At 49.2% G+C, this 25,611-nt stretch overlaps 2 protein-coding genes and 1 long non-coding RNA gene across 4 annotated transcripts in view; 1 reads left to right on the top strand and 2 right to left on the bottom strand.

The window, feature by feature from the left end:
- The window catches only part of ZDHHC9 (zinc finger DHHC-type palmitoyltransferase 9), a 32,670-nt gene extending 30,702 nt beyond the window's left edge, over nucleotides 1–1,968 (top strand). For both annotated transcript variants that reach the window (XM_045470750.1, XM_045470751.1), the window contains one exon: nucleotides 392–1,968. In XM_045470750.1, the coding sequence (XP_045326706.1) occupies nucleotides 392–508 (117 nt within the window). In that variant the 3' untranslated portion in view covers nucleotides 509–1,968. The remainder of the gene's footprint in view (nucleotides 1–391) is intronic.
- Nucleotides 1,969–5,266: 3,298 nt separating this feature from the next.
- Nucleotides 5,267–8,650, bottom strand: LOC123594494. Its single transcript, XR_006710757.1, has 3 exons — nucleotides 8,538–8,650; nucleotides 8,027–8,028; nucleotides 5,267–5,277 (listed from the first exon to the last, which is right to left on the bottom strand). It is a non-coding gene; the product is annotated as an uncharacterized LOC123594494 (long non-coding RNA).
- Nucleotides 8,651–11,201: 2,551 nt separating this feature from the next.
- Nucleotides 11,202–24,845, bottom strand: SASH3 (SAM and SH3 domain containing 3). The gene is made up of 8 exons (XM_045471224.1): nucleotides 24,597–24,845; nucleotides 17,827–17,922; nucleotides 16,962–17,108; nucleotides 15,318–15,456; nucleotides 13,934–14,082; nucleotides 13,575–13,784; nucleotides 13,274–13,424; nucleotides 11,202–12,724 (listed from the first exon to the last, which is right to left on the bottom strand). The coding sequence occupies exons 1-8, from the start codon at nucleotides 24,651–24,653 to the stop codon at nucleotides 12,534–12,536; spliced, it is 1,140 nt and encodes a 379-aa protein (XP_045327180.1). The 5' UTR covers nucleotides 24,654–24,845; the 3' UTR covers nucleotides 11,202–12,533.
- Between the last annotated feature and the right edge of the window lie 766 nt (nucleotides 24,846–25,611).

Below are 25,611 nucleotides of genomic sequence, written 5' to 3'. Positions count from 1 at the left end.
TCACTGTTCTATTGAGCTGTATGTTAGGGCGAAGAAAAAAAAGATTGAGAACTACTGAATCAGGCCTATGTTAGACAAGTATGTTACAGCATTCTGTTATGAAGGGGGGGGGGTGTCTGCATAATTATTTGTGGTCCCTTTTATTATTATCATGAATAATAATGGAAACATCTATCCTCTGCAGACAGTGAAGACTAGAACTTAACTTCAGATGCATTTTGCTGAGAAGACAATAGTCTAGTCTTGGTTCTGAGTTTGGTGTGGGTGGCTGCATATCTGTAGCATCAGTGTGGCTGATGGGTTGAGAGGAAGAGTTCAGTGTCTATGGATTATCTCCATTTGGATGTTGAGGGAGAGCTTTGTATTGAATTTGATATGTTTTTCTTCTCAGGCCCCAACAGAGCATCTGAGCCCAAATGAGATGCCGGAGGACACCAGCACTCCTGAAGAGATGCCACCCCCAGAGCCCCCAGAGCCACCACAGGAGGTGACTGAAGCTGAGAAGTAGCCTATCTATGGAAGAGACTTTTGTTTGTGTTTAATTAGGGCTGTGAGAGATTTAAGGGGAGAAGATATAAACCTGAGACAGAGAGCAAGTGAGCTGTCCCTGTTACTATTTTTCTTTGGTCTTTATTCACACAATTGCACACTGGCATTTTCTTGCTGCAAGCTTTTTTTTTTTTTTTTTTTTTTTTTTTTAATTTCTGGACTCAAGACATTTGCAGAAGATGTCAGTCACCTCTGGTAACTGGACAAATGGGTCTCTTGGACCCCAGCACTGGCTTTCCATGGCCTCAGCCATGGAGTCTCCTTGGACTCCCTTCTCTTTCCTCCAGATCCCAGCTCTCCTGCTTGGGGTCAGTGGTCCAATTCTGAGGATAAAGCGTCTTGAGACTGGCTCAAATCCTCTCAAACTGCTGCATGCCATGAGTCCAGAGGCAGTCATAGAGAACTCTGGCCAGGGAATCCTAAAGGGATTCTTGGGGCTTTCAGAAGTGAAGAGGGTGGAGAGTGGGGTTGGAGGATTCTCCTGGCTACAAAGTGCCAACATTGCCAGCAAATCCTTTCAGGAATGGGGCAGGTACCTTCCACTTGTATTTATTCATGTAGTTTCTCCTTTGTCCCCTGCCCACTTTCTAACACCCAAACCCCACCCGTTTCCAGTTAGATATATGTAAGTAGTTGCAGTAGAGACAACAATTCACATTTCTTGTAGACTACCAGAACCTTTTTAATACCTGTGCCATTCTTAGTAAGAATTTATGAGATGCCAACGGCATGGCCCCTCGCACTCTTTGTCTCATCTCTCCTCCTTTCTCGTTAGCTCCTTTTGTTTTCCTTTTGACTCTTGCTCCCACTAGGAGCAGGAATGGCAGTAATAAAAGTGTGCACTTGGGTGGTTCCTTTTCCTCAGAGGAAGCCTGAGTGCTCACTTAAACACTACCCCCTCAGACTCCTTGTGTGAGGCCTGTAGAGGCCCTGAATGCACAAATGGGGAAACCAAGGCACAGAGAGGCTCTCCTCTCCTCTCCTCTCCCCCTATGTCCCCTCAAAAAAGAAAAAAAAAGAATAACCAGTACTTCCATTAGGCCTCGGCTGAGTGAGGAGGGAAAGCCCAGCACTGCTGCCCTCCCGGGTAAACCCACTCCAAGGCCTTGGCCCACCTCGGGCTTGGTAACCACACGGGGGCTTCCTCCAAGCCCCACTCTTCCAGCACTTCCACCGGCAGAGTCCCAGAGCCACTTCACCCTGGGGGTGGGCTGTGGCCCCCAGTCAGCTCTGCTCAGGATCTGCTCTATTTCAGGGAAGAAGATTTATGTATTATATGTGGCTATATTTCCTAGAGCACCTGTGTTTTTCTCTTTCTAAGCCAGGGTCCTGTCTGGATGACTTACGGGGAGGGGTGGGGGGAGTGTAAACCAGAACTTTTAATCTATTTGAAGGTGATTAAACTGTGTCTAATGCAAACTGCCTGCCTCCTCCTTCCCCTTTCCATTTCAAGAACCACCATGAGGGTGTGAATGTCTTTGGGGGTGGGGGTTGGGGGTGGGGGTTGAAGGGGTTGCTTGTTACTACCCATACTTCCATTTTCTATGGGGTCCTTGGGTTGGAGAGATAGCTACCAAACTCTCCACTGATCTATACTGCATTCTGGGCCGATGTTTACCTTTTTCTGGGCTATGAAAAAAGGGCTTTCAAGGCAATATACAGTGTTAGCAAGATTGGGAGGCTTGGAGGGGATTGTATTTACTCAAGAGAACACATTCTTTATTAGAATATTGTTTTTATGCAGAGGGATGCTGTTAATTGCAAATGAGTCTTAGTTATTAAAGCAGGCTCATCAGGGCCCCCTCTTGGAAATATTTTGTTAGTGATCTTTTACAAGTGATGGTATATATTTCTTTTTAAATGGTCTAAAGTCAAGACTCCTTACCAATACCTATCTCACCCTTCCCAGTTAATCACAATTAATGAAGTTTGGCTGCTTGCAGATTTTTTGTATGTCTTCCTATTTTTCTTGTAGCAAGGTTTGAGTTTAGCAATCTTTAGGGAGAGTGGGGAGACTGGCTCTGACTGTCTCAGATTCCTCTCCTTTCTGCCTCTACTTTCCCATTCTTTTTCTGGATCTCTCAGTTTTATTCTTTAGTTAGATTTGAGTTAGTTCAATATAAGGCCAAGCCTGGAGAGTTTGGAAGTTACTAGATTTTTTCAGTTAACCTGACACTTAGATGAACCCCTTTTTAGTCAGTTCTCAGCCTACCCTGTCTCAGCCCATGTCTTCTCTTGGGTTTGGACAGATTTCTCTCCTCATTCAACTTACCTCAATGACTTTTCTGCTGTCCCTGAGATCTGTCAGAGAAAATTTCTCTTTCTGAGGTGAATGGTAAACACGGAAATCCCTTATCTCTAGTGTGAAATGAGTTTTTTTTTAAGTTTCTGCATTTTCATACTCCCTGCCCTCTTTCTTTTCCTTTATAAATCTTCTGTATTTAAGACCTTGGCCTGAAGATCTGTCCCATTCATACCATGCACCAGCTGTGATTGTCCCTAGTCTGAGTTCTGATTAGAGAGGAGATTGAAGAATTGGTCCTTCCCAGGGGAATAGGCCTTAAATTGTTCAACTCTTTTCAATGGCTGACATTCTTTCCACCTCTCCCCTTCCTCTCCATCCCTTAAGTTTCCTATGCACCCCACTTCCCCAGAAGTATGGCTGGCACAGATCCAAAACCTTCTGGGGGTTGGTGGAATTTGGCTATTTGGGAACACTTCTCCATGTCCATTTGGCTCTGGGGTCCTCTTAGCCCTAGCAGAGAACATCATCTCCCCCCTTGCTTTTTTTCCTCAGTGGTAGTTGTGGGTTCCAATTCTATAGCAGCTAAATTCCATTCTTCCTGCCCTGACCTTCCTGCCTTTACCCCTACAGCCCCTTTTCCTACTGACCAAATCTCTTTACCTTGTTGGGGGAAAAAAGTATTTTGTTTTTAAATCTATTTTCTAACTTAAATGCAATTTAATATGTAAATCTCTGCACTTTTGTGTGAGCCTACAAATGTGTATGTGTGGTAGGTTTTTCTCTTTCTGGTATTTCTTAATAAAGAAATCTTTCTTTTTGGGGTGAAGCCAATCAATGAAGGAGACTTGAATGGTTTTAGAAATATAAGGATGTCTGTTTCTTTACTTGTTGTGCCTAGTGTGAGTGACCAGCCCCTCCCCCACCTTTGTGCCCCCCCCCCCCTTCCTTTGAGAGGGCCCTCAGCTGAGTGGGGCAGGGAGAGGGACCTGTCCTCTGTGTCTGGTACTCCTCTGGGACTGCTCTGAATGGCTCAAGCGGTAACCTAGCAACCTAGTCCCCCTCCCCCCTCCATGGCCTAGTCCTGTTAGTCCTTTTCTTCCAGCTCTGTTCATTTTATACTCCTGAGGCTGGGGCCAGGCTAGGGAAAATCACCGAGGGATCACAGTAAATGGTTTTTAAAAAGTGGTAATTTGCTCTTGTGCTTTGGTGCTACTAAAGAAGAACAGTGCTTTCAATAATTCCAAACACATTTGTGTCAGTTTTAAGAATACATTCTAGGAATCACTTGCTATTCTTAGGCAATAGGCTTTAGAAATAGTACCAAAGGCTAAAACTGTGAATATCATTAGTTTTAAAGGATGCAAGCCCAACTCACAAAAAAGGAAGTCATTGTGAATTTCATGTTTTGGGTAAATACGAAATGGGAATGGGAACTAGAAATCTGCATCTGTAAACTTTTGAACGTCCTCGAGGACATCAATGTAGGTGGGAAAACCTAGTGCAATTAGCTGGGCCTAATTATTTTACAAATCAACACAAAATATGTTTTTACAGTTTTAATATATACACTGAATTTCCAGGAATGCAACAATTCTGTAAGTTGAGGGAACAGGGTACTTTATTTGGTTCAGAACTTTACCAAGAGTTGTGACTTTTGAAAATCATGTCACTGACAACAATGCCATTCATGGATTTTTAAGTTGCCAATACAACGTACCTGTATTTATCTTTCTTTGTAGCAATTGCATTCACAGTGGATCTACATGTATAAGTGGAACCTCTGACTACTTCATATCTTTTAGTATAGTCTTGCCCAGGTTTTGCATATTGAAATACATATTATCTTATAAACAAATTTCCTGTTTTTCTCCTTCATATTGTAATTAGTGTATTATATTGCTATTCTGGAAATTATGTGTAGAAGCTGGTTATATTAACTATGAAAGTCATCATTTCAGAGTGGCAAAGTGTGCATCACAAAATATTGTATCTTCCAAGGGAGTATTGGGGCTGATAGGGCTGAGAAACACTATATTATCTCAAAAGTCCCTTTCTACCTCTAAATATTTGGAAAATTCAGAATATAAACAAACATCCTCCTCCCCTCACACGCTTAATGTGCTTTTTAATTTTAAAAGCAACACATGCTCATTGTTGAAAATTGGGAAAGTATAGGAAAGTAAGAAGATTTTAAAAATTATCCATCAACTCGTCACCAAGAAAGATATAATTATCACTGTTAATGTTTTGGTGTGTTTCTTTCTAGTCATACATATGTATGTGTGTGTATATATATATAAAATTCTATATATATGTATCTTATATACCTATATATGTATATATATATGATATAGATATCCATATATATGATATCTATATAGATATCTATATATATGATATATCTATATATATACCTTAAGTTCTACCCCCAACATGGGGCTCGAACTCACAACCCTGAAATCAAGAGTTGCATGCTCTACCGACTGAACCAGCTAGGCACCCCAGTGTGCATGTACATTTTAAAAGATAACTGGAATTCAACTATAAATAGAGTTTTGTATCCTGCTTTTTTTAAACTTAGCATTTTCCATATCATTAGGAATTTTTGAAAATAATTCCATAACATATACATAACCCTTCCCTTATTGTCAGCCATTCAGGAGTTTCATTTTACATTATTGTAAATAATGTTGTGATGAACTTCTTAAAATATGGGTATATCTGTGATTCATTTCCTTAGACTCCTAGAAATGGAATCACTAGAGTCAAAGGGAGTGCTCTTTTGAAGGCTCTTGATAAATATGGCCAAATTGCTTTACAGAAAAGCTGTCACCATTAGTCCTGTGAGCAGTGTATCAGAGAGCCTGCTTCAACACATCTCATTTAAACATTTGATAATTTGATAGTTGTAAACTGGTGTCTCAGTGTCGCTTCATTTCTATTTCTTTTGTTAATAACAAGGTCAAACATTTTTTGCACCTCCCCTCTCTCTTGCGTTTCTTGCCAATTGTATTCTGGGAATTGGCTGCCCAAGTCCTTTCTTTTTCTTCTGGTATTGGGGGGTTTTCTACTTGATTAATAAATGAGAGCTTGGAGCTCACACTCCACCACAGGCCAGGAAATGAGGGGACCCTGATTTAGAAGTGGTTTTACAACTCTGGAACATGGTGCAGAATTACCTCCCTTGATATTCCATGCCCCTTCACTTTCTTCAAGCTCCTCTGTCTGCTTTTTCTGCCAGCCACTGGCCATCTTCAGCTATCTGGTTGTTCCAGTGTGGCTAAAGGGTTATAGTTGTGTGCCAAAGTAGACACAGGGTGATTATTTGTCATAAAACCCAGGCTCTGTTAAATGGCATTGCTGAAAGGAATGTGCTTGCATTTGCTCTTGCTCTCCCACCAAATTAAATACTGTGACTTACCTAAGGTTATATACTGCTAGAGCCCAGACCAGAACCCAAATGTCTTGACTCCTAGTTCAGAGAGCTTTCCCACATAAGCCAGGCACAGACAGATAAAGGAGTTTGAATAACTCCAGTGTCACTTGAGTGAAATGAGCCTTTATTTATTTAATATTCAATAAGTACCTGTTGAAAACTGTGTGGTGGGGTTGACTTTAGGAGAAATTGCATTGCTGACCCCATTCTGTTGTGAGTTAAGAACCAGCAATGATTTCAGGATTTTTTTTTTTTTTTGCCATTTTGGATTAATTTTACCAATGATGTCTCCATTTTAGGCATACAGAGGTCTGACTGTATATATTCAGGCTGATGTGGAGGTGGGTGGTGGATTTTTGTTTTAAACTTAAATCTCTTAAATATTTTTCCAGATCCCTGCACTTAGGTTGAACTGATGGTTGGGTTTCTTTAGCACAGAAAGTCAGGAAGTTGCTTTGCCTGGTTCCCACAGTCAACTTGGCTGTCCCTTTGTGAGGGCCATTGCCCTGGGCTCTTTCTGTCTCTATCCCTGGCAGGTCCCAGAGGCAATGGTATACAAATGCTATATTGGTAACTGTGAAGTTATAGGAAAATGTGAAGCCTACATATAAAGTGCTATAGAATTCCATTTATTTAGGGCCTTCCTGGAGGAAGAGTCTTGGCTGAGTCTAGAAGGGAGGCAGTTCCTTCCCACTTGATTGTGTTGTTGGCTGAATACTATAGTATGTGGCCAATGTTGTGTGAGAAGCCAAGGTAGCCTCTATTGTGGCTTTCTTTTCCCCAGCCAGGGAAACTTCATACCTCATCGTGAATTTCCTGACTCAGGGTGGGGGAAGGTGTTGGACCTCACTGAGACTACAGTGATCAATGTCCTTTTTTCCTTTTAAAACCCTCTTTTAGCTTTTGTTTTAATGCCCTTAGTCTCTAATGACCCCACCATGGCCTCCACTTATGCAAAAGACCTGAGTGTGGAGGTCTCTATGACTGCGAGTTGGAAGCTGTGGCTGGGGACTGTGTCAAACCACACTGCTGTAGGGTTTGGCGGGTAGGAGAGGGAATTTGTGGAGTTGACAGCCTTCATTGTGGTATTTGGGGAGAGTTGATCACAACGTACCTGGGGAAGTCTAATGAAGCTTGTTAGAAATAGGGACAGCCATACAGAGAAAGACAGATACCATATGTTTTCACTCTTATGTGGATCCTGAGAAACTTAACAGAAACCCATGGGGAAGGGGAAGGAAAAAAAAAGGAGGTTAGAGTGGGAAAGAGCCAAAGCATAAGAGACTCTTAAAAACTGAGAACAAACTGAGGGTTGATGGGGGGTGGGAGGGAGGGGAGGGTGGGTGATGGGTATTGAGGAGGGCACCTTTTGGGATGAGCACTGGGTGTTGTATGGAAACCAATTTGACAATAAGCTTCATATATTGAAAAAAATTAGCAATGCAATGTCAAGTGTGGACCTTGCTTTGACACTGATTTGAGCAAACAATAAAAGATATTTCCGAGAAAAAAAAAAAAAAAAAAGAAATAGGGACAGCGAGTGAGAAGGGGGATGATTCATTCAGATGGGATGTGCTGATTCCCCCAGCTGCTTCCCTGATGGGCCAAGGAGGGGGAAGTTGCTTCAAAACCTGAACTGGGGAGGAACTGGATGGACTCTATTTCTTCTTGAATCTAGCCTTTATCCTGTTCCTTCTAGTAGCCCATGGATGTCCAAAGGAGTTGCCTAAAGTAAGTCTGTTGTTTAGGACTGATCATCCTACTGTGAACGGGGCAGATCCAGGGCTTCCCCTCACTCCTCAGGTGGGCTTTCTTTCCATCACCAGCTTTTTAGCACCACAGCTGGCATTCTCTACCCTGAATCCCAAAACCCTCTGGGAGCTGGGATATCAGTTTGTCTGTGGGCTATAGCAGTTAGTCTGCAAACACATATTGACACGGCTTTTGTACCCAGTCTTGAGCTCAGTACCCTGGAGGTTACAAAAAGTCAGAAAGCCACCATTTATTGTTACTATGTGCCAGGAACTTTATATGCATTATCTCATTTATTTCTCTATCAACCCAAAGAGGTAAGTATTATTAGATCATTATTCTTTTTTAAATTCAATTTTTATTTTTTAAATAATTTTTATTGAGATATAATTAACATATAACATTGCACACATTTAGCATGTGCAATGTGTTGGCTCGATGTGTTTATATATTGCAATATAGGTTATTATTCTTATTTTACAGAAAAGAAATGTGTATGTATATAATCACCTGAAGTCATGTAATTAGTAAGCGGTGGAGTCAGGATTTGTAGACTCTTTAGTTTAACTCTAAAGCCTTTGTTGTTGGTCACTACACTAACTAGGGATTCAAGGTGAAATGGGCCTTGAATGGAGGGAAATGGAGGTAGCAAAGTGATGTGAATTTGGGGGATCAGATATATATTGTCATTCATTAAGCATTGATTTTGTGTTGGACACTCTACTAAGTATTTTACATACACTAGTTCATTCAATCTTTGTAACAACGCCATGGGGCTAGTACTATTATTGCACCTTATTGATTTGGAAAATGAGGCTTGAGGAGGTTAAGTGACTTATCCAGGGTGACCCAGCTAAGTGACAAAGCCAAGATTTGAACTCAGGTTGGCCCGGACTCTTAACTGCTAGGCTTTGCCTGACCGAGAGAGCTGCCACTTGCTGTCCCCGGGCCCTGGAGGGGCCCAAGGTCAGAGGAAGAGCCTCCTTGCCCTCTTGGACTAGCCCACCCCCACCCTCCCAAGGGGAGCCTAGGCTTCTGAAATACTAGGCTGGGGGAAGGGATAGAGGGTCTCTAGCTGAGAAGACTCAGCCAATTGGACTGCAGCCCTTGGTTTGCTGGGATAGGGTGCCCTTAGCATCTTCTAGATGTCCATGGGCTGGTGAAAAGGTTCTGGCAGGCCTGCCTGATGGAGGCACTTAGGGCCCTGGGCTGTAGCCCCACCTGGCCCTGCCTTTCTTATCCCTCAGGCCCTGGCCTGTAGAGTACAATTTCCTCATTGCCCCTCCTCAGCTGCCTATCCCAAAGTCTTGTGATCATTGGAGTCTTTGCTTAGCTATCAGCCTGTATCCAGCCTGTAGACAAAACTGGGGCCTGATAGCTCTGAGACACTCCACACTCCCCTCCCTAGGGTGGGGAGGAGTTCAAAACACTTTCTCAGTCTGATTTTGCTTTTTCTGATATTTTCCTTTCCCCAGCTTAGGCCTAATAGATAGGTACTACCCGAATATTTTAAAAGGTTTCGGAATCTACTCTGATAAGGTCCCCTCAGTTTGTGTGGATTTTAAGTACTTTGTGCGTTATTCATCCCCCACTCCCCACCTTTCCAGAAGCCTGTTCCAAAAGACAGCAGGAGAATGACTTTGCTACTGCTCCACATTGGAGGCCAGCGGTTGGGGCCTATTTATTTAGTTTTTTTTTCAAAACTTAAAATATTGTTCCTTTTTAAATAGACATAAAATAATAGATACTTTTAAAATCCAAACACAAGAAGAATGTACAAAGTGGACACTTCTCTCCCTCCCTCCCCCAGTCCCACCACACTAGTCTCACTGGTAACCATTTGGTGCAGATCTTTCTAGTCTTTATTCTTTTGTACGTTTTCCTTTTCTTAAATAAAAATGGAATCACCCTATAAATAATGTTTTAGTACTCATTCCCCGCCCCCCATGATCCAGCACAGACTTCTTTTACAACAGGAATGTTTGTACATTATTGTATAATTTAAAAATTTGTAATCAAACAATAAAAAATCACAAAGATTTTTCCCTGTGTTATGAAATATTTTTCTACCATGTCATGATTAATGGCTGCACAGTATTATGTGAACGAACTATAACGTATCTAACTAATTCCCCATTTGCGATGCTTCCAATTGCTTACCCTTGCAGACAAAGCTGCTATGAGCGTCTTTGTCCATATATCTGTGCACTTGTGTGGTTCTTTCTGTGGATCAAGTCCTAGGAGGGGAATGGCCAGGTCAAAGGGTGTCAAAGGCACATGACAGAGGGTCAGATTGCCCTTTGGAGGGCAGGAGGCTTCTGAAAGGTTGTCGGACTCCCTACTCAGCTTCTTCAACCTGTCTGAGCTTTGGTTTCCTCCTCTGTAAAGTGGGAAGATGATGGCATGTACCTGGGCGGGGGGAAGCAGGAGCAGGGTACTTCGGAGATTGATTATCTGAGAGAATAAAGGCCAAGTGCTTGGTTTCTGGTACCGTAGTTGGTGCCTACTAAATGGCAGCAAGTACACGGTACCATTGGAGCTTAGAGGCTGTTTGAGCTTCTCCTGGTTTTTCTGGTGAGGATAATGGTTGCAGCTGCCTGTGGCCCACAGCCACTAAGGGCAGTGGTGTGAGCACAGCTGAGAACAAAGCCTGGAAGCAGAGCAGCCTTGTGTTCACTCTGGCGGCAGCTCTTACCGCAGTCTGCCATCCCTAGTGCAGTTCGTGCAGGCAGAAACAGAGGGAGTTTTTCGTCTCTGTCCCACCTCCCAGGAGTTTCTATAGTTTCAGTGGGGACAGGATGGGGTCCAAGAAGAGGTGGCCTCAGAGGGAAGGCCCTGCGGAATCCAAATTTCTCCCTTTTGGACCCTGGACAGCCCCTAGCATGGGCCCTTCCTCACTGGTGTAGGTCTTCAAGGCTCTTGTTAAATAACCATTCTAGGAAGAGGGAAATAGATACCCACACTCTCAGACCCCAGCAAGGCCTGTGCTCTGGGATCCTGTACTCTGAGGATTGCTGGTTAACAGGGAGGGCAGAGCCAGTTAGTGCTTCAAACTGGAGTGTTAGGTTGGCAGGATCAAGGGCAGTGAGCATCTTCAGGGTAGGGACAGATGATCCTGAAAGGTCATTGGAGGTCATTTTGCTGAGCCCAGCTTCAAAGGATACGGGTGTGACCTTCCTCCAACCCTCTCTGCATAGGAAAGATAACTGGAGACTGTAATTAGTTCTACCTATGTTTATTGCTGCCAACTTATCCGCCTCCATCCCCTCATATTTACACCCAAACCTTTTCCCCAAGGTAGCTTTTACCAAAATTCTTCATAGTAGGTCGAGAAGTGTGTTCACGAAGCAGGCCGTCCTAGATGTAGTGGGCCCTGTCCCCAGGCCAGTTGGACCCTGGGGAAGGTTTACTCTGGGAATTCAGGGCACAGACTTGGTATTGACATCAAGGGAGGGCCCCCACCGACAGATAAGCTTCCTCCTGTTCTAGAACTGTACATCAAAACCTCTTGGAAAGCAAAGTTGGGGGTAGTGGACTCCCCAGTGTCAAGCTTCATGCTTTCTTTGTTTCTAAGAACCCTTACAGGGGGCCGAGTCTGAGTCCAGACTTGCATCTGGCTTCAGAGGGGCAGTTCTGTCCTTGGAAGTCAGATCTATCTGCCATTGGCCTTCAGGGGAAGTGTCATTGGATGGTGCCAGGAGTAGAAAGGGAGGGTCATATTGTTTTAAGCTGGGGGAAGTTGTATCTTGGCTTGAGTCACGTGGGGAGGTTTGGAACGAATGAGCAGGAGGAGCCGTTTCATTTGGGAGCCCAAAGTCCCTTCAGCTCCCTCAGTAAACCCCACTGGTGTCCTCAGCCACAGGTGACAGGAGAGCATACTTTTAACGTCACAGAATGTCAGAGCTGGCAAGGTCCTCAGCAGTATCCACTCTAATCCTCACCAGTCCTAGACCTTGATTGGGGAAAGCACTTGGTTTAAGTCAGATGGCGATTTAGTGGCCAGACTTCTCAAAAAGTTAAGGAGAAGGAATGTGGGGAAGGTCCATGTGGCTTTCTTCAAGCCTTGTTCGGGGAAGTCTGTATGGACCCATGATGAGTTAGGGTCCTTTCAAATGGCCAGCCTCCCTAGGGTTTTGAAACGTACCTGAAACATTGACTTGGCCCCCTTTTCAGGAGCAGTGTGACAGGGGAAAGTGGTGTGAGGGTGAGGAGGGTTTGGGGGCCTCGGTGGTGAGGGACATGGGTAGGATGGCCCCGCAGTGTCCCACTTGCTGTGACTGGGAGCAGGCAGTGCCTGGAAGTTCTGTGCTGTCAGTAGCTGGTGGAGGGAGGGGACTGGGTGGGTGGGACATGCCCTTGGGTGGCTCCGCATCCACTCCAGCCAAGCCTACAGGGAGAGCCTTGGCCGGCCTCCGCAGCCCTGGGCACCGCTAGGGGAGCAGGGCCGGACTCGGCACCAGTCCTCTGGGGTCTGGGCCTCTGTGGGAGGCCGGGCCCATCCCCAGTGTTTGCCGCTGGGGCCCAGCCTCGGCCTGTGCCGCCGCCTCTGCCTCAAGGCGCCCCGGCCAGGGAGAGGCCCTGCAGCTGCTCCTCAGGGCCCGCCAGCTCCGTCTCATCACGCCCGCTCTCTGAGCCCTCGAAGCAGCCAGAGTCTCGAGGAATGTCCACCTTGGGTTCGGACACTGTGTTTGCCGCTGGCTCCTGGCTGCTTTCGGTGCCCTCTTCCGCCTCCTCGCTGCCGGCTGCCGGGGCAAAGGAAGGAGATGGAATGTGGGGGTGCTTACGCCTTAGCTGGGAGGGATTTCCAAAGTCCCAGGGCCCCTTGTGTGTGGGGTAGGGACTCTGGGAAGTCTACCATAGGCAGTCTCTCCCTCTGGGCACCCACCACCATCCCTACCCTGCTCACCCTTTCTGGCTTAGAACCATGTGGGAGTGGTTTCCAAGGCAGCAACCCAGCCCAGGAGCTCAAACTTCTTCAGCACCCAGCTAGCAGCTGGGAAAGCTGCACTTGTTCCTGGTTCTGTTATTGCCCAGCTTTGAGGCCTTGAGTACATACCTTACCTTCTCTGGCCTTAAGTCTCCCTTTGACCCCAAAGGGAGTTGGACCCCATCATCCCTAAGACCTCTCTGTTGCCAAACTTTGCCTGAGACTGGAATTGGAGCGTGGAAAGTGCCTTCCCATTGCAGAGGGGTCCTGGGGCTGAGTGTGCTCAGAGGGCAGGGCCAGGGCAGGCCTCCCCTCCCTGGAATACCTGCAGGCACCCCCACACCCAGCTCCTAAACCCACTCACTGTCGTAGTCCAGCAGCAGCTCGGCGGCCGTGAGCAGCTTGGCCCGGTGCTGTGGGTCCATGATGTTCAGCTCATTGAGGTGTGTTTCCCGCAGCTCTTTGAAGTCCTCCAGTGTCTGGTAGCCATTGAGCAGCAGGGTGGACGTGTGCTCCTGTGGGCAGAGGCAGACCACCAGTGTGGCCACTTACAAGCCACCCCCGCTCAGGATCCTCCCCTTCCCACATAGCTGAACATGCCCTAGCCTCCATTTCTGGGCCAAGTGTGCCTCCCTTGATCTTAGAGTGCAGGTCCCAGCTCAAACCTCCAGGCCTATGCGCTCCAGCAGCTCATGCAGAGTCTTGGGCTTGGGCCTCTTGCCCTTGCTTTGTCGGCGGGTGGGGCGGGCAGGTCCTGCAGCCTCCTCAGGCAGCACATCCACATAGATGAACTTGAAAGATCCCAGCCTGCCATTGAGCAGGCCCAGCCATGTGCCCACAGGTGGCTTTTCAATGATCTGGATCACATCTCCTTTCTGTTGGGAGGACAGGAGAGCACAGTGGAGCAGGGGAGAGGGGAGGGGTATTCCCTTGGCCTCCAGGGACACTTGTACCCTGGCTCAAAGAAGGCTCCTTTATGAGCACAGCCTTCCCGGCTCAGGAGAGGCCTACATGCCAACCTTACCTGCAGTTTCAGCGAGTCATGGTCATAGGGGCTGGGAGTGAAGTCGGTGTGGACTCGTGCCCTGCCACAGAAGGGCCCTGTGTACTGTGGGGCAGGTGGTTCCTCTCCGAAGCTGCCAGAGCCTGGGCTGGGGCTGCAGAGCTCACTGCCTGCAGGATATGGGGCAGGGAGGAGGGTCACCTTTGTCCTAAGACAGCTGGGGCAGTACCTGGGAGGTACCTTCCAGGGGCTGTGGCTGGAAATCCCTAGGATTCACGCTGGGGAAGAATGCTGCTCTCCGGCAAGTCTCACACTGCAGAAGGGATTCTGACCCACCTCCTCTACCACCCTGCAGGAGCACAGCTTTACCTTTGGGACCACAGGCATGAAAATGGTTGACCACAGAAGGAGAAATGGCTCATGGACTAAAGAATGAGCAATTTGGAAGGACCTCTAGAGACCGACTGGGCCAACACCCCAATGAACAGAAGAGGAAAACTGAGGCCAGACAGGACAATTGACAGCTCAAGGTCTCTCAACTTACAATTGGTAGCACTGGGGCCATTAGACTCCGAGTCTCCTGACTCCTACTCTAGTGCTCCTGGAAGCCACCTTGCACCTGAGAAACCACACCCTAAACTAATATTTTACTTTCTCTACTTAATAAGACTGTCTGGTTATAACATCACATGGAAACTCAGACAGGCTCTTTCTCTCTGGGAGGGGAGGGATGGAGGGCATTATAAGTGGCTTTTGGTGGGGGCAGGGAGGTGTCTGTGGAGTCAGAGAAAGAGCATAGAACTTAGAACTAGCCTGAGGAGTGAGGACAGTGGCTCTGTGGGTCCGCGGCCCAGAGTCTGCAGCCCCTCCTCCAGGAGGGGCTGTCCAACCCCATAGATATCTAGAACATGCCAAGTGGCGCCCTGAGCCCAGCAAACCAAGGGCTGCAGTCCAAGAGGCTGTCTTCCCAGGTGGAGACCCTTTACCCCCACCCCCAGCCTGGGACGTCAGAGGCCCAGGCGCTGTAGCCTCTACCTCCCCTTGGGAGGGTGGGGGTGGACTAGTCCAAGAGGGCAATGGGGCTCTTCCTCTGACCCTGGGCCCCTCCAGGGCCTGGAGACAGCAAGTGGCAGCTCCTCTAGGCAGACCTGAGCTCAAGACTGGGTCACCTTGGGCAAGTGAAAACCTTTCTGGGCCTCAGTTTTCACATCAATATAGTGGGGATGATAGTACTGGCACCATGAGGTTGTTGTGAAAATTTAACGTGAGAGGGCTCAGAAAGTTCCCAGCAGGTAAACTGTGAAGTTTCCTTTCTCTCACCTGCCTCCCAGACAGCCACCTGCATTGCCCTAACCCAGTCCTTTTCTCCAGACTCAGCAGATGTTCCCTTCTGGCCCCTACTCACCTGTGGATGCCTGGCGGCTAAGTGCCGGAAGCTCCTGCTCCTGCTCAGAAAAGGCCAGTGCCATCTTCTCAGGGCTGGGGCTGTCCAGGCTGCAGTCTGGCGAAGTCGGAGAGGCTGAGCCCTCCTCCAGAGTGTCTCCCTGCAGGGGAGGGGAGGCAGGGAGCCCTGAGAGGCCTTGACTGGGATGCACACAGGGCAGCTCCGGGTGCAGAGGAAACGGGCCTGGGCTCCGTGGAGAAGTGGGGCCTCGCTCGAGCGTGGGCTCTGTCGCTTATAGGCTGCCTGGCATCTCTGAGGCCAAGTTTCCGCTTCCGTGAAGTGGGAAGGACAGTCCTTGCCCTGCCTCCCTCATGGAATGAGGAGCCTCTCCGGCACCGTGGTCTGCTGGACTCTGCACATTCACGTGAATGTGCTCGGTCAGCCTCAAGTGCCAACGTACACGCGGGAAGGGCTTCGGTGCCCGAGCCTGCGCTGAGCGCTGCTGCTAGGGCAAAGTCCAGCAGACCACGGTGCTGGAGAGGAGCTGCTTTCCGCTGGGCTCCTCTGTGCCAGCCCTGCCCGCCATTTCATCTCATCCTCACGGTGACACCAAAAGGTAGTGCGATGACCCTCCCAAGTTTACAGAGGAGGAGTAAGGGAGGAGCGTCCCCAAGGCCACACAGGAACCCACAACAAGTTGGAGTGACTCCAGCTCCTCCACTTCACCACACCTCAGTGTGGTGGTGGCCGTTTCACAACCGGCTCCCTAGGAATAAAAGCCCCGATTCGTAGCAGTTGCCAATTCCTGTGTCGGGAATCCTCCCCGCGGCAGCCGACGTCAAGGCACCGGTACGAAGTCACTGACCGAGCAGCACACCAGAGAGGCTAATGCCACCACACAGAGACTGTAGATGCAAACACCCTCAAGAACTTAGAGAATAGTAAGAGAGAGTAGAAGAGTCGGGAAATTATGAGTTCTGAAGATTGACGGTCGTCTCCTTATTTGTAATATTTGTTTAATTCTAAACTCATATAATCTCATTTTCAGCAGTGTTTGGGTTTCACATCTGACTCACAAAATTCCCGAAAATTTGGCCAGTTGCTGGCCCCAGCCGGCACGAGCCAGTGCGAGCGGAATAGAGCACACCATGGCCGGGCACCTTCTGTAAGAGCCCTGAGCTCAGCACACCCACTGTGTGACCGCAGCTCCTGACATGTGCTGGCCCCTCAGCTGTCTGTCCTACCCTTTCTCCCTGGGCTGGAGCCAGCCTTCTCTATTTTCCCTCACAGGGGCCCCTCTTCGAATCAAGTCTTCCCAATCCCAGACGCTGGTTCCAAGTGAGATGTTGAGGTGGATGAATTTGCTTCAGGCAGTCTCATTTCCCTGTTAGCGGCCCCCCTCCTTAGGGCTGCCTTTCCCAGTAGTTTCTGATACCCAGACTCCCATCCATCCTCAGACCCTACCCCTGCTCCCTCAGGACTATGCCTTGCTGCCAGGTCCACGGCTGAGTGAGCTCTCCTCTGTATGACCTTCCTTCTGGTACTGAGTCAGGCCTTCAGGCACGGCACCTGAGCAGTGGCTGTCAAGGTGGTCATGCTCACACCCTGCCAGAGCAGTGCCCGTCCTCCCCATCCCCCTCTGCTCCCCCGGACCACAGGCCTCACCATCTCTTCTGACAGGGCCTTCACCATCATCTTGCCCATCTTCCTGTTCATGGTTCGGGAAATCACGGCCCTCCACTTCTTCCCCAGCTTTTTGCCACTCTTCCCGGCATCTTCTGGGATAGGGACACCTGAGTCATCTTCTGGAATCTGTGACAACAAAGGAGGAGGTTCAGGGACACTGGTGATCCTGGGTCCAGGATCTGAGGGCAGAAGGAGGCCCTCAGGTCCTGGCAGAGGATTAGGGGGTGGAAGTTAGAGGACCCCATCCCCTTCCCTCCTAGTCCTGTACCTGATCAGCCCTATTAATCTGTAGTTAATTTGATAATTACAGTTGACCCTTAAACAACGTGGGGGTTAGGGGCGTCAAATCCCACCCCCGCTGCCTGCAGGTGAAAATCCACGTATAACATCTGACTCTCCCAAAACTTAACTACTAATAGCCTACTGTTGACCACAAGACTTTCCCATAACATAAACAGTTGATTAACACATATTTTGTATGTATACGTACTACATACTGTATTTTTACAATAAAGTAAGCTAGCGAAAAGAAAATGGTATTAAGAAAATTACAAGGAGGAGAAAATACATTTGCAGTACTGTCCTGGGTTTATCGAAAAAAATCCGCCTGCAAGTGTACCTGCGCCATTCAAACCCGAATGGTTCTAGGATCCACTGTAATTTGCGATTGAAAAGAACGAGGCTGAGTTCTTGGGGCCCAGAATTTCGGTGGGTGGGAGGGCGGGCCTTCTGTATTTAAGCAGGCTTTCCTCAACAGTCTGAAAATCTCCTCTTCCCCCACCCTGCCATCCCCCCACCCGGGGCCTGCAGCCAGATCCCCGGAGGAGGAGCCTCAGCAACTCACATTATCATCCAGGTTAAATTCCTTCTCGCTCACCACGGGGGAGCTGGGTTTGGATTTGGCAAAATCCTTGAAGCTGCTGGAGCGCTGGAGTGAGAGCTGGAAGAGGCAGAGGAGCCGCCATGAGTGGCTGGAAAAAGGCTGGCGGAATGAGGAGCGAGGAACTGTCCCCTGCTACTGACACACGCACCGCACGTAGCCCAGGGCTAGGAGCGCCCACGTGTGCCCTGAGGACCTGGAGCTAATGAGGTGCAGCATCCAGATGTACTTGGAGGTACCTGGCTGCTTGCTGCTCTTCAGCCAAGAATAGCCTTGAATGCTGGCCCCAGGGCAAGCTCCAGACCTCAGGAGCCTGTGACCTCAGCCAGGCCTCAGACAAAGCCCACATTTCCACCGGTACCTGAAGTTCGGGCTCCAGAATTTTGCAGTGAAATACTAAATGAGTCTGGGCAAAAGCATATCTCCTACTAGAGACATACCTCAGCACGACCATAGCATCACCTTTACATAACAGAGAAAACCTTCCCCAACACCACAGCGGCCTCTTTGCCCTGGATCTGATTCAAGCATGGTGTCCCTGTCACAGTGATAGTGGCACAATTGATGTCTCCAGCCTGATGAATCTGTGTCCTCGGAAGAGCAAGGCAGTCACACCCCAGGAATCAGTTAGGCCTGGCATTATACTTTCTGGAAACCCTCAGTAGAAGGTGCCAGCAGATTTGGGACATGAACTATTGAGGTTAATTTAGTGAAAAAAAAGCAGCCATTTTCTTTCTTCATCTCGGCATACTAGCCCACTAACATGATGGGCTGGCTCCAGTGCTTGGACTTTTAAACCCTGCCAGTGGTTTGCACTGATGAGGTTGTTTTCAGGAAATGAGCGTTCTTAACTGTATATGCATGAGCATGGCAAGATGGCAGCCAGAAACCAGGGCCAGGCAGCTAAAGAGTCAGGCTTTAAAGACAAGAAGTGGAGGCTGAGCCTGAATCAAGATCAACAGTCAAGACCAGAGATACACACAGGAACCAGGGTTCACAGATGGCCAGACAGATAGAGCGGGATATACTGCAGACACCAGAGATAAGGGCTTGAGGAACCGAAGCCCCAAACCCACACAAAGCTGAAAGTTTCACATCCTCTTTCCTATGAAAGGGGGGTCCAGTGACAATCCCCCCCAGGACAGGGGCAGTATCACCTGACCCCAACACACACACAATTGGCCCCTACTCCTGGGGACTACAGCAAGGACTCCTGGGGATTTTAGTTCTCTTGGTGGGTCTTGACCAAAGGCAAATAGGCAATCAGGGTCAGGGGCCACACCTTCCTAGAGGTTGCAGCCAACTAGCTGACCAGAAACTAGGTCAGCAGTCATGCCAAGCAGACACTACCACCATGAGGGCTGCCCGAATGAAGCACCTACAGCCTCAGTCAGAAAGCCTCTTCTGTGCTACACTGGAGAGATGGAAAAGGGGGGCGCGAGTGGGCATGGGGAGGGGAAAGCATGACCACGGGGTGACTGTTGTGGTTCCCATGCGTCTCCTTCATCCTCCTTCCTTGGTGTTCCCCACCCACTATTCTTTCCTCTTTTTCCCCCCTTTTTTCCCCCTTCTCTCCTCCACCTTTTGTTTATTTCCTTCTCTTGAATGGCTAGGATGCAGCTGCCTGGATAACTTCCTCCTCTTATTGCCTGGAAAAGAGGGAACAGAGATAGGGTGGGCACCAGGCTGGCCTGGGCCCAAGGAGGGCAGGCTGGGCTGCTATTTATAGACCGATGGGACCATTATGGCCTTCCCTTCACTGCTCTTTAGCTTGTCTGCAGACCAGGAGGCTGAGAGTTGCCCTAGAAGCCCCAGGGACTGGCAAGCCTAGGAAAGCACGCAGGAGGGCAGGCACGGGGCCGGAAGTGGGCTTTGTTGGGGAGAGTAAACTCACCACCAGGCCGCAGTTCTTTCCTTTTCCTGTCATTAATCTGCAAGCTGGGGGCTGGGAGGAGGGCCTTTGGCCCCCAAGACCTTATGTCAGGGCCCCTCTGTCCCAGCTTTAGCTCAAAATGGGAGGAAAACCATCCAACATGGCCGTAGGGGTGGTGCTGGGACTTGGGCCTGCTGGCCACTCCTCAACCCAGGGACAGGGAAAAAACTAAACATGTTCTTCAGGTGACTAGGGGTGGGGGCCAGCCAGGGCAGCCTTTGGCCCAGCCTACCTCCAACCTGAGGGACAACCACAAATATTTGAAAGCCTTTTGGTGACTCTGAAATGATCCCCCCACCCATGTATGGGTTGAAACCCTTGAGCCCCTTTGGATTTTCCACCTGGCTTCCAGGTGAAGGGGTGAGACCTTCCTGGGGGGGTCCTGCCCAGGGCAGGAGGTAGTACCATACACTGTTGGCCCCTTTTCCATGCCCAAGAGGAGTATGTGGGCCTCTTGGAAAGAGCTACTTTTCTGGCATCAGATGTTGGTGAGTTCAACTCTGGGGGTGTGTGACCTTCAGTGAGTTATTTAACCTCCCCGATCCTTAGTCTCTGTCAGCTCACAAGTGATCACATCTTGATTCTGCCATTGACCAGCTGTGCAAAGCTAAAAGAGTTCAACTTCTCTGGGTTTCCATTTCCTTGTGGGTAAAATGAAGACAAGAGCACCTACCTCGTTGGTGACTGTGAGAATAGAAGGCGCTGACACAGCAGTCCCTCAGCAAATGTCCATGTGTGCTTAGCCTTTCCTCTGACCCCCTCCGTACTTTCACCCAGGGCATGCCCCACCTGGAAAACTCCATCCTTCTCTGTCAGCCATAGTTTCTCCCCTCCTTCACAATCCAATGGAACTGGAAACAACCCACATGCCCATCAACTATAGAATGGATACAGGGATTGTAACAGAGTCATGGAAGGGAATAGTACATAGCAATGAGCTCTCCCCAACATATGGATGAATCTCACAGATACGCTGTTGAGCAGAAGGGGTCAGCCACAGAGTACATTACACAGTTCGTCATATAGAAATTTCAAAACCTGGCAACACTAAGCTATGCTGTTGGAAGCCAGGATAATGGTGATCCTTAGGAAAAGAGAGCATGTAGTGACAATCAGGGGCATAAAGGAAGTTCCTGGAATGTTGGAAGTGCTTTTTTTTTTTTTTTTTTTTAAAGTAAGCTCTATGTCCAATATGGGGCTTGAACTCATGACCCCAAGATCAAGAGTTGCATGCTCTGCCAACTGAACCAGCTGGGCACCCCGAAAGTGCTTTGCTTCTTGATTTGGGTGCTGCCTGTGAGGGAATGTTTGCCTTATAGAAATTCATTGTGTGGAACACTTATAATTTATGCACTTCTTTGAATGAATATTATACATCCATAGAAAGGCTTTTCAATTCCAGTTTCAAAGATGCTGCTCCCTGTAGGAAGGCTCCCCTGCTCAGCCCCTCAGAGCCTCACACTGTTCCCCATTGGCATCTTCTTCCCCTACTTCTTAAGGAAGCTTGGCTTTCCCTGGGTGTCTCTGCAACCACCCTCTCAGCTCCTTCATTGTACCAGCCATATACCCAGCACCCCCTAGGCACTGACCTGTGCATATGTGGGCGTCCAGTAAGAAAGGGCTTAAGTACCTCCCAGGTACCCTGTACCCTGCCAAGCACTTCGTGCATACCAGCTCACTCCAGCCTCACCACGGTCCTGTCTTATGTCCCTATTGCCCAGCTGAGGAAACTGAGACTCAGGGAAATGAAGTGTCCTAGGTAGAGTCACACAACTGGCAGCAGCAAGAGCAGGAGTTTGAACTCAGGTCTGCAACTCTGGAAGCCTGTGTGTGTTGCTGTGCTCAGAGCTTACGGAGTTGCCTCCCAGTACAGGAATGGATTGAGTGTAATGGCAACTGTGGGCAGTGTTCGGAGGGAGCTTCCAGGAGAGCGGGTGGAAGCATGGAGGAGGAAGGGCTTGGGAGGGCTTCATGGAGAAGGAGGCACATTTAAGTTGCTCCATGCAGGGAAGCCAGGATTTCTCCAGGAGGATCCGGGAAAAGTTTAAGCAAGAATGAGAGTTAGAAACATTCTGAGTATAGTGGGTATGGTGGGAGGTGGAGCAGAAAAGGTCATGGAAGGCCCTTGCCAGCCATGCCAAGGAACTTGGGTGTTAGTTAGCCTATGGGCAATGAGAAAGCACTGGAAATACAAAGTGTGTGCTGGTGAGGGTGTCATGTAGAGGTATGCTTTCCTACTGGCGGGCTGGGCCTTTTATGCTTATCAGATTTTCCTAGTGCTTTTGGGATCAGTAGGGGGACACGAGGGTGTAAAAAGAAGGGGTTAAGACTCTGGAGACTGACAAATTTTGGCTTGGATCCCTGCTCTGCAGCTTCCTGTCTGTGTGCACTCGGGTAAGTCACTTCACCTCTCTGAGACTTGGGCATAAAACAAAGATAAAGACAAGATCTGCTCCTATGTCACAAGGCTGACATGCGAAGCAAACAAGCTAAGATATGGGTGCACGTGCAGCACCTGGCACCTGATGTGAGTCCTCCCTTGGTGCAGGCTCTTAGTGCTTTCAAGTCTTGTTGCCTCCACTTCAGGGCTAGGACTGAGGCTGTCTTCTTTGCAGCATGCTCCCCATGCCCACCCATGCCTACAGCACGCACCCTCTTGTGTGCACATGCATGCACGTAACAGAGCACTCTCACACTGATTGTTCCAGGTGATCTATACAACCTCCTGAGATGCGCAGATCAAGAACTATCCCCCTTTTCCAAAATGAAGGAACCAAGGCCCAGAGAAGGTCAATGAACTGTCCAAGGTCCTACACCTAGAACCTGTAGGATTTCAACCCCACTTTCTTGCCCCCTGCCCAGCACATTCTTTTTTGGCAGGCCTGGGATGAGGAGCAGGGGCAGGAGAGAGAAGCCTCATTTGTCTTTGTGGTTTTCCCTCCAACACATCAACCTCAGCCATTGAGAAGAAGGAACTTGCCCAAGGTCATAGCCCTAGAGCTGTGCTGCTACCTCCAGGCCTGGGGAAGATGCTGTCCCTACCTTCTGGAAGCTAAGGGCATTTCCACAGTACAGGGCTTGGAGAGTGGCTCTGGAGGCTGGCCCAGGCTCAGGCAGGGGTGGTTTGGGATTTGCCTGGATGATCCTCCCTAGAGGACATGGACCTCAGAGTGCCACATGGGCCTTGCTTCTCCTGGGAGAAGCCTGTTGGGGTGGGGGGGGGGGTGGGAATCCCAGAGGCCGAGTCACCAAACAGAATCTGGATAAGGAAAGTCATGGAAGAAGACAGGGACTTTTGGCTTCTGTGTGCCTCTGGGGTACACATGGTCCCACTGTCAAAGTGTCAGCTCTTTCTCAGACCCTTTCTTCCAGCTCAGCTCCCCTGTGGTTTGGGGCCCAGCAGTGTCTAAAGCAGTCTCTGCTTCCCACCCCCATCAACCAGAGATCAAGGGGAAGTGGACCTGCTCACTGAGGGGTGGCAGCCAATGGTAAGCCTGCTGGGCCGAGCGCCAAGCAGGGCTTGGATGGTGGTGGCAGAGCCTGTGTGAAGACTCATGAGTCTCTACCCGCCTGTGCCCACCTCCGCTGCAACCTTAGAGGAGCATCTGGAGTGGGGAGTGTACAGCCGGAAGTGGCAGCCACCCCAGGACCTGAGATGGGGCAGGAGGCACACCCCAGTGCCCCAGGGCTCAGCCTTTCAGCTGGCTGGGCCTCCGCTTGGGAGCTGCTCCCCTGACAAGGGGCTCCCCCGTAGGGCACCTGGGCTGAGCTCCAGGAGAAAACAGCAGGGCAGAGTGAGGGCCTGGAGGCCCCAGAGTGTAGCTTAGGAGCTAGGCCTGGGCCTCTTGGACCTGGTTCAAGCCTGCTTTGTGATGGTCCTAGGATCCTGCTGGATGTGTGGGATGTACTTGCTGGTTGCCTGGGAAAATCTTATAATCAAATCAAAGAATAAGTCTAGAAATCCTCAAATCTAACTTAGGGAAATCTAGATCTGGCAGTCTTCAAGTAATCTTCTATTGGGCCTCCGCTCCAGGAAGAGGAATATTTCAGCTGCCCATGGCACCTGCTTTTCTTCCTGGTCTTTAAAATCCCTCCACTGAAATTTTCCTCCTTCCCATCTCACCAGCTTCATTTCTCAGTCTTCACAAATAATTTCTCCCCACCTGGGAAGAAGCTGTACACCCTGTGCATTCTACTTCAGCTTTGGAAACCCTTTTCTTGAGTATAGAAATCACCTTGGGCCCACTCTCTAGTTGGCTGCCGCTCTTGTGGTACTGGAGAGCTGCAACAGAACTGAACCCAGGGGGCAGAGTCCAGGCGATGGCCACAGGGTAGGGGCCCCAGGAGCATCATGGCTTTTAACCGGGTGGCTCAGCAAGGCTCTTTGAGCAGCTCTTGAGAGGCCACGCTTGGGCAGAAGTAGTGGCAGGACCAGCGTAGGGGATAGAGAATTAAGTACAATCTTGGGATTCAACTCGAGAATTATATTTTGTGATTCTTGAATTCTGGTCTAGGGTTCTAACCTTTAATTTTAGGTCTCTATCCCATCGTTGTGGAGTTGAATTCTAGAATTCCAGACTTCTAAGAGTCTATTCTATAACCTTGCTTCTCTAGCTTTTGAAAGTCTCTTCTGTAGTTCTGCTACTCTAGTAACCTTTGGGCCCCTGCCCCACTGCCCTTTGGCCCTTGCCTACCGACACAACGTATGGCCTTTGGCTCTTCCCACTTCTAAGATTCCTGGAGGGAATGGGTTGAGAGACCAGAGGGAAGGAAGGAGTGGGTTCTCAGAGATGCTCCTCACCTTTCTCTTCTGAGTGGGCTCCTTATCGCTGGCGTTGGAGGGTTTGCGGCGCAACATGGTCCTCCGACCTGGTGACGCTCCGTCCTTGCAATCTTAGGTGTCGAGACACCGAGGCCTCTTGCTCAGCCTCGCTAACACCGTCCAGGGAGCACAGCATGGACCGAGCCTCTGGCCGCCACTCTGCTGCAGTGGCAGCTTGGGGGTGCGGGCCATGGACACCCGGCAGCGGCAGCATACAGGAAGCCCCGCCACGTGACCTGCTCTTACAGCAATCGCAGCCCCTGCTGGCCCCTAGGGAGGAAGGAAGTCCCAGCTTCAGTCTCCAGAGATTCCGATGCAGACGGCTCTTAGGTTGAAGAAGCAGAGAAAAGTCCCTACTATGCCATCTCATGTCAATCATCAGCAATCCTGCTCCATCTCCCCGCAGGTGGCCAATCAACTGGACATTATATGACCTACTCACACCTCTTATCTCACTGACCAGAAGCCAGAAGCCAGAAGTTGGACCATGTCTCTCTGCCTGTTAAGCCAATGCTCCTGGTCACCTTGCATCACCAAGGTCATTGCTACCACCACTACCACCCCTACAACCATGTCATTCCCACCAGTCATCCCCACCGTCATCAGCACACTTACAGCCATCATCACCACAGCAATCACCCCTACAGTCAGCACCATCAGCCGTTACCCCCACAGTCCTCATCATTGCTATCAGCTTACAATCATCAGCCTCACGGCTGTCACCCTTATAGACATTCCACCTAGTCACCGCCCCAACATCTTACCCCTACAACAGTTATTCCTACAGTCATCACCCTTTACAGCCATCATGACATCCCCACCACTGTCACTGCTGCAGTCATTGCCAATGCTACCACAGCCACTTGCTAGAACAACCACCTGTGTAGTCAACAACTCTCAGCCATCCGCCTCTATCTGCAGTCATGGTTACAGCCATCTCCCTACAGCTATCATCCCCACTGCCACAACCATGCTGACTGCCGTCCTCACCACA

This window comes from Leopardus geoffroyi, chromosome X (assembly GCF_018350155.1).
Source record: "Leopardus geoffroyi isolate Oge1 chromosome X, O.geoffroyi_Oge1_pat1.0, whole genome shotgun sequence".
Taxonomy (NCBI): domain Eukaryota; kingdom Metazoa; phylum Chordata; class Mammalia; order Carnivora; family Felidae; genus Leopardus; species Leopardus geoffroyi.
This window is presented reverse-complemented; position numbering and strand designations above follow the sequence as displayed.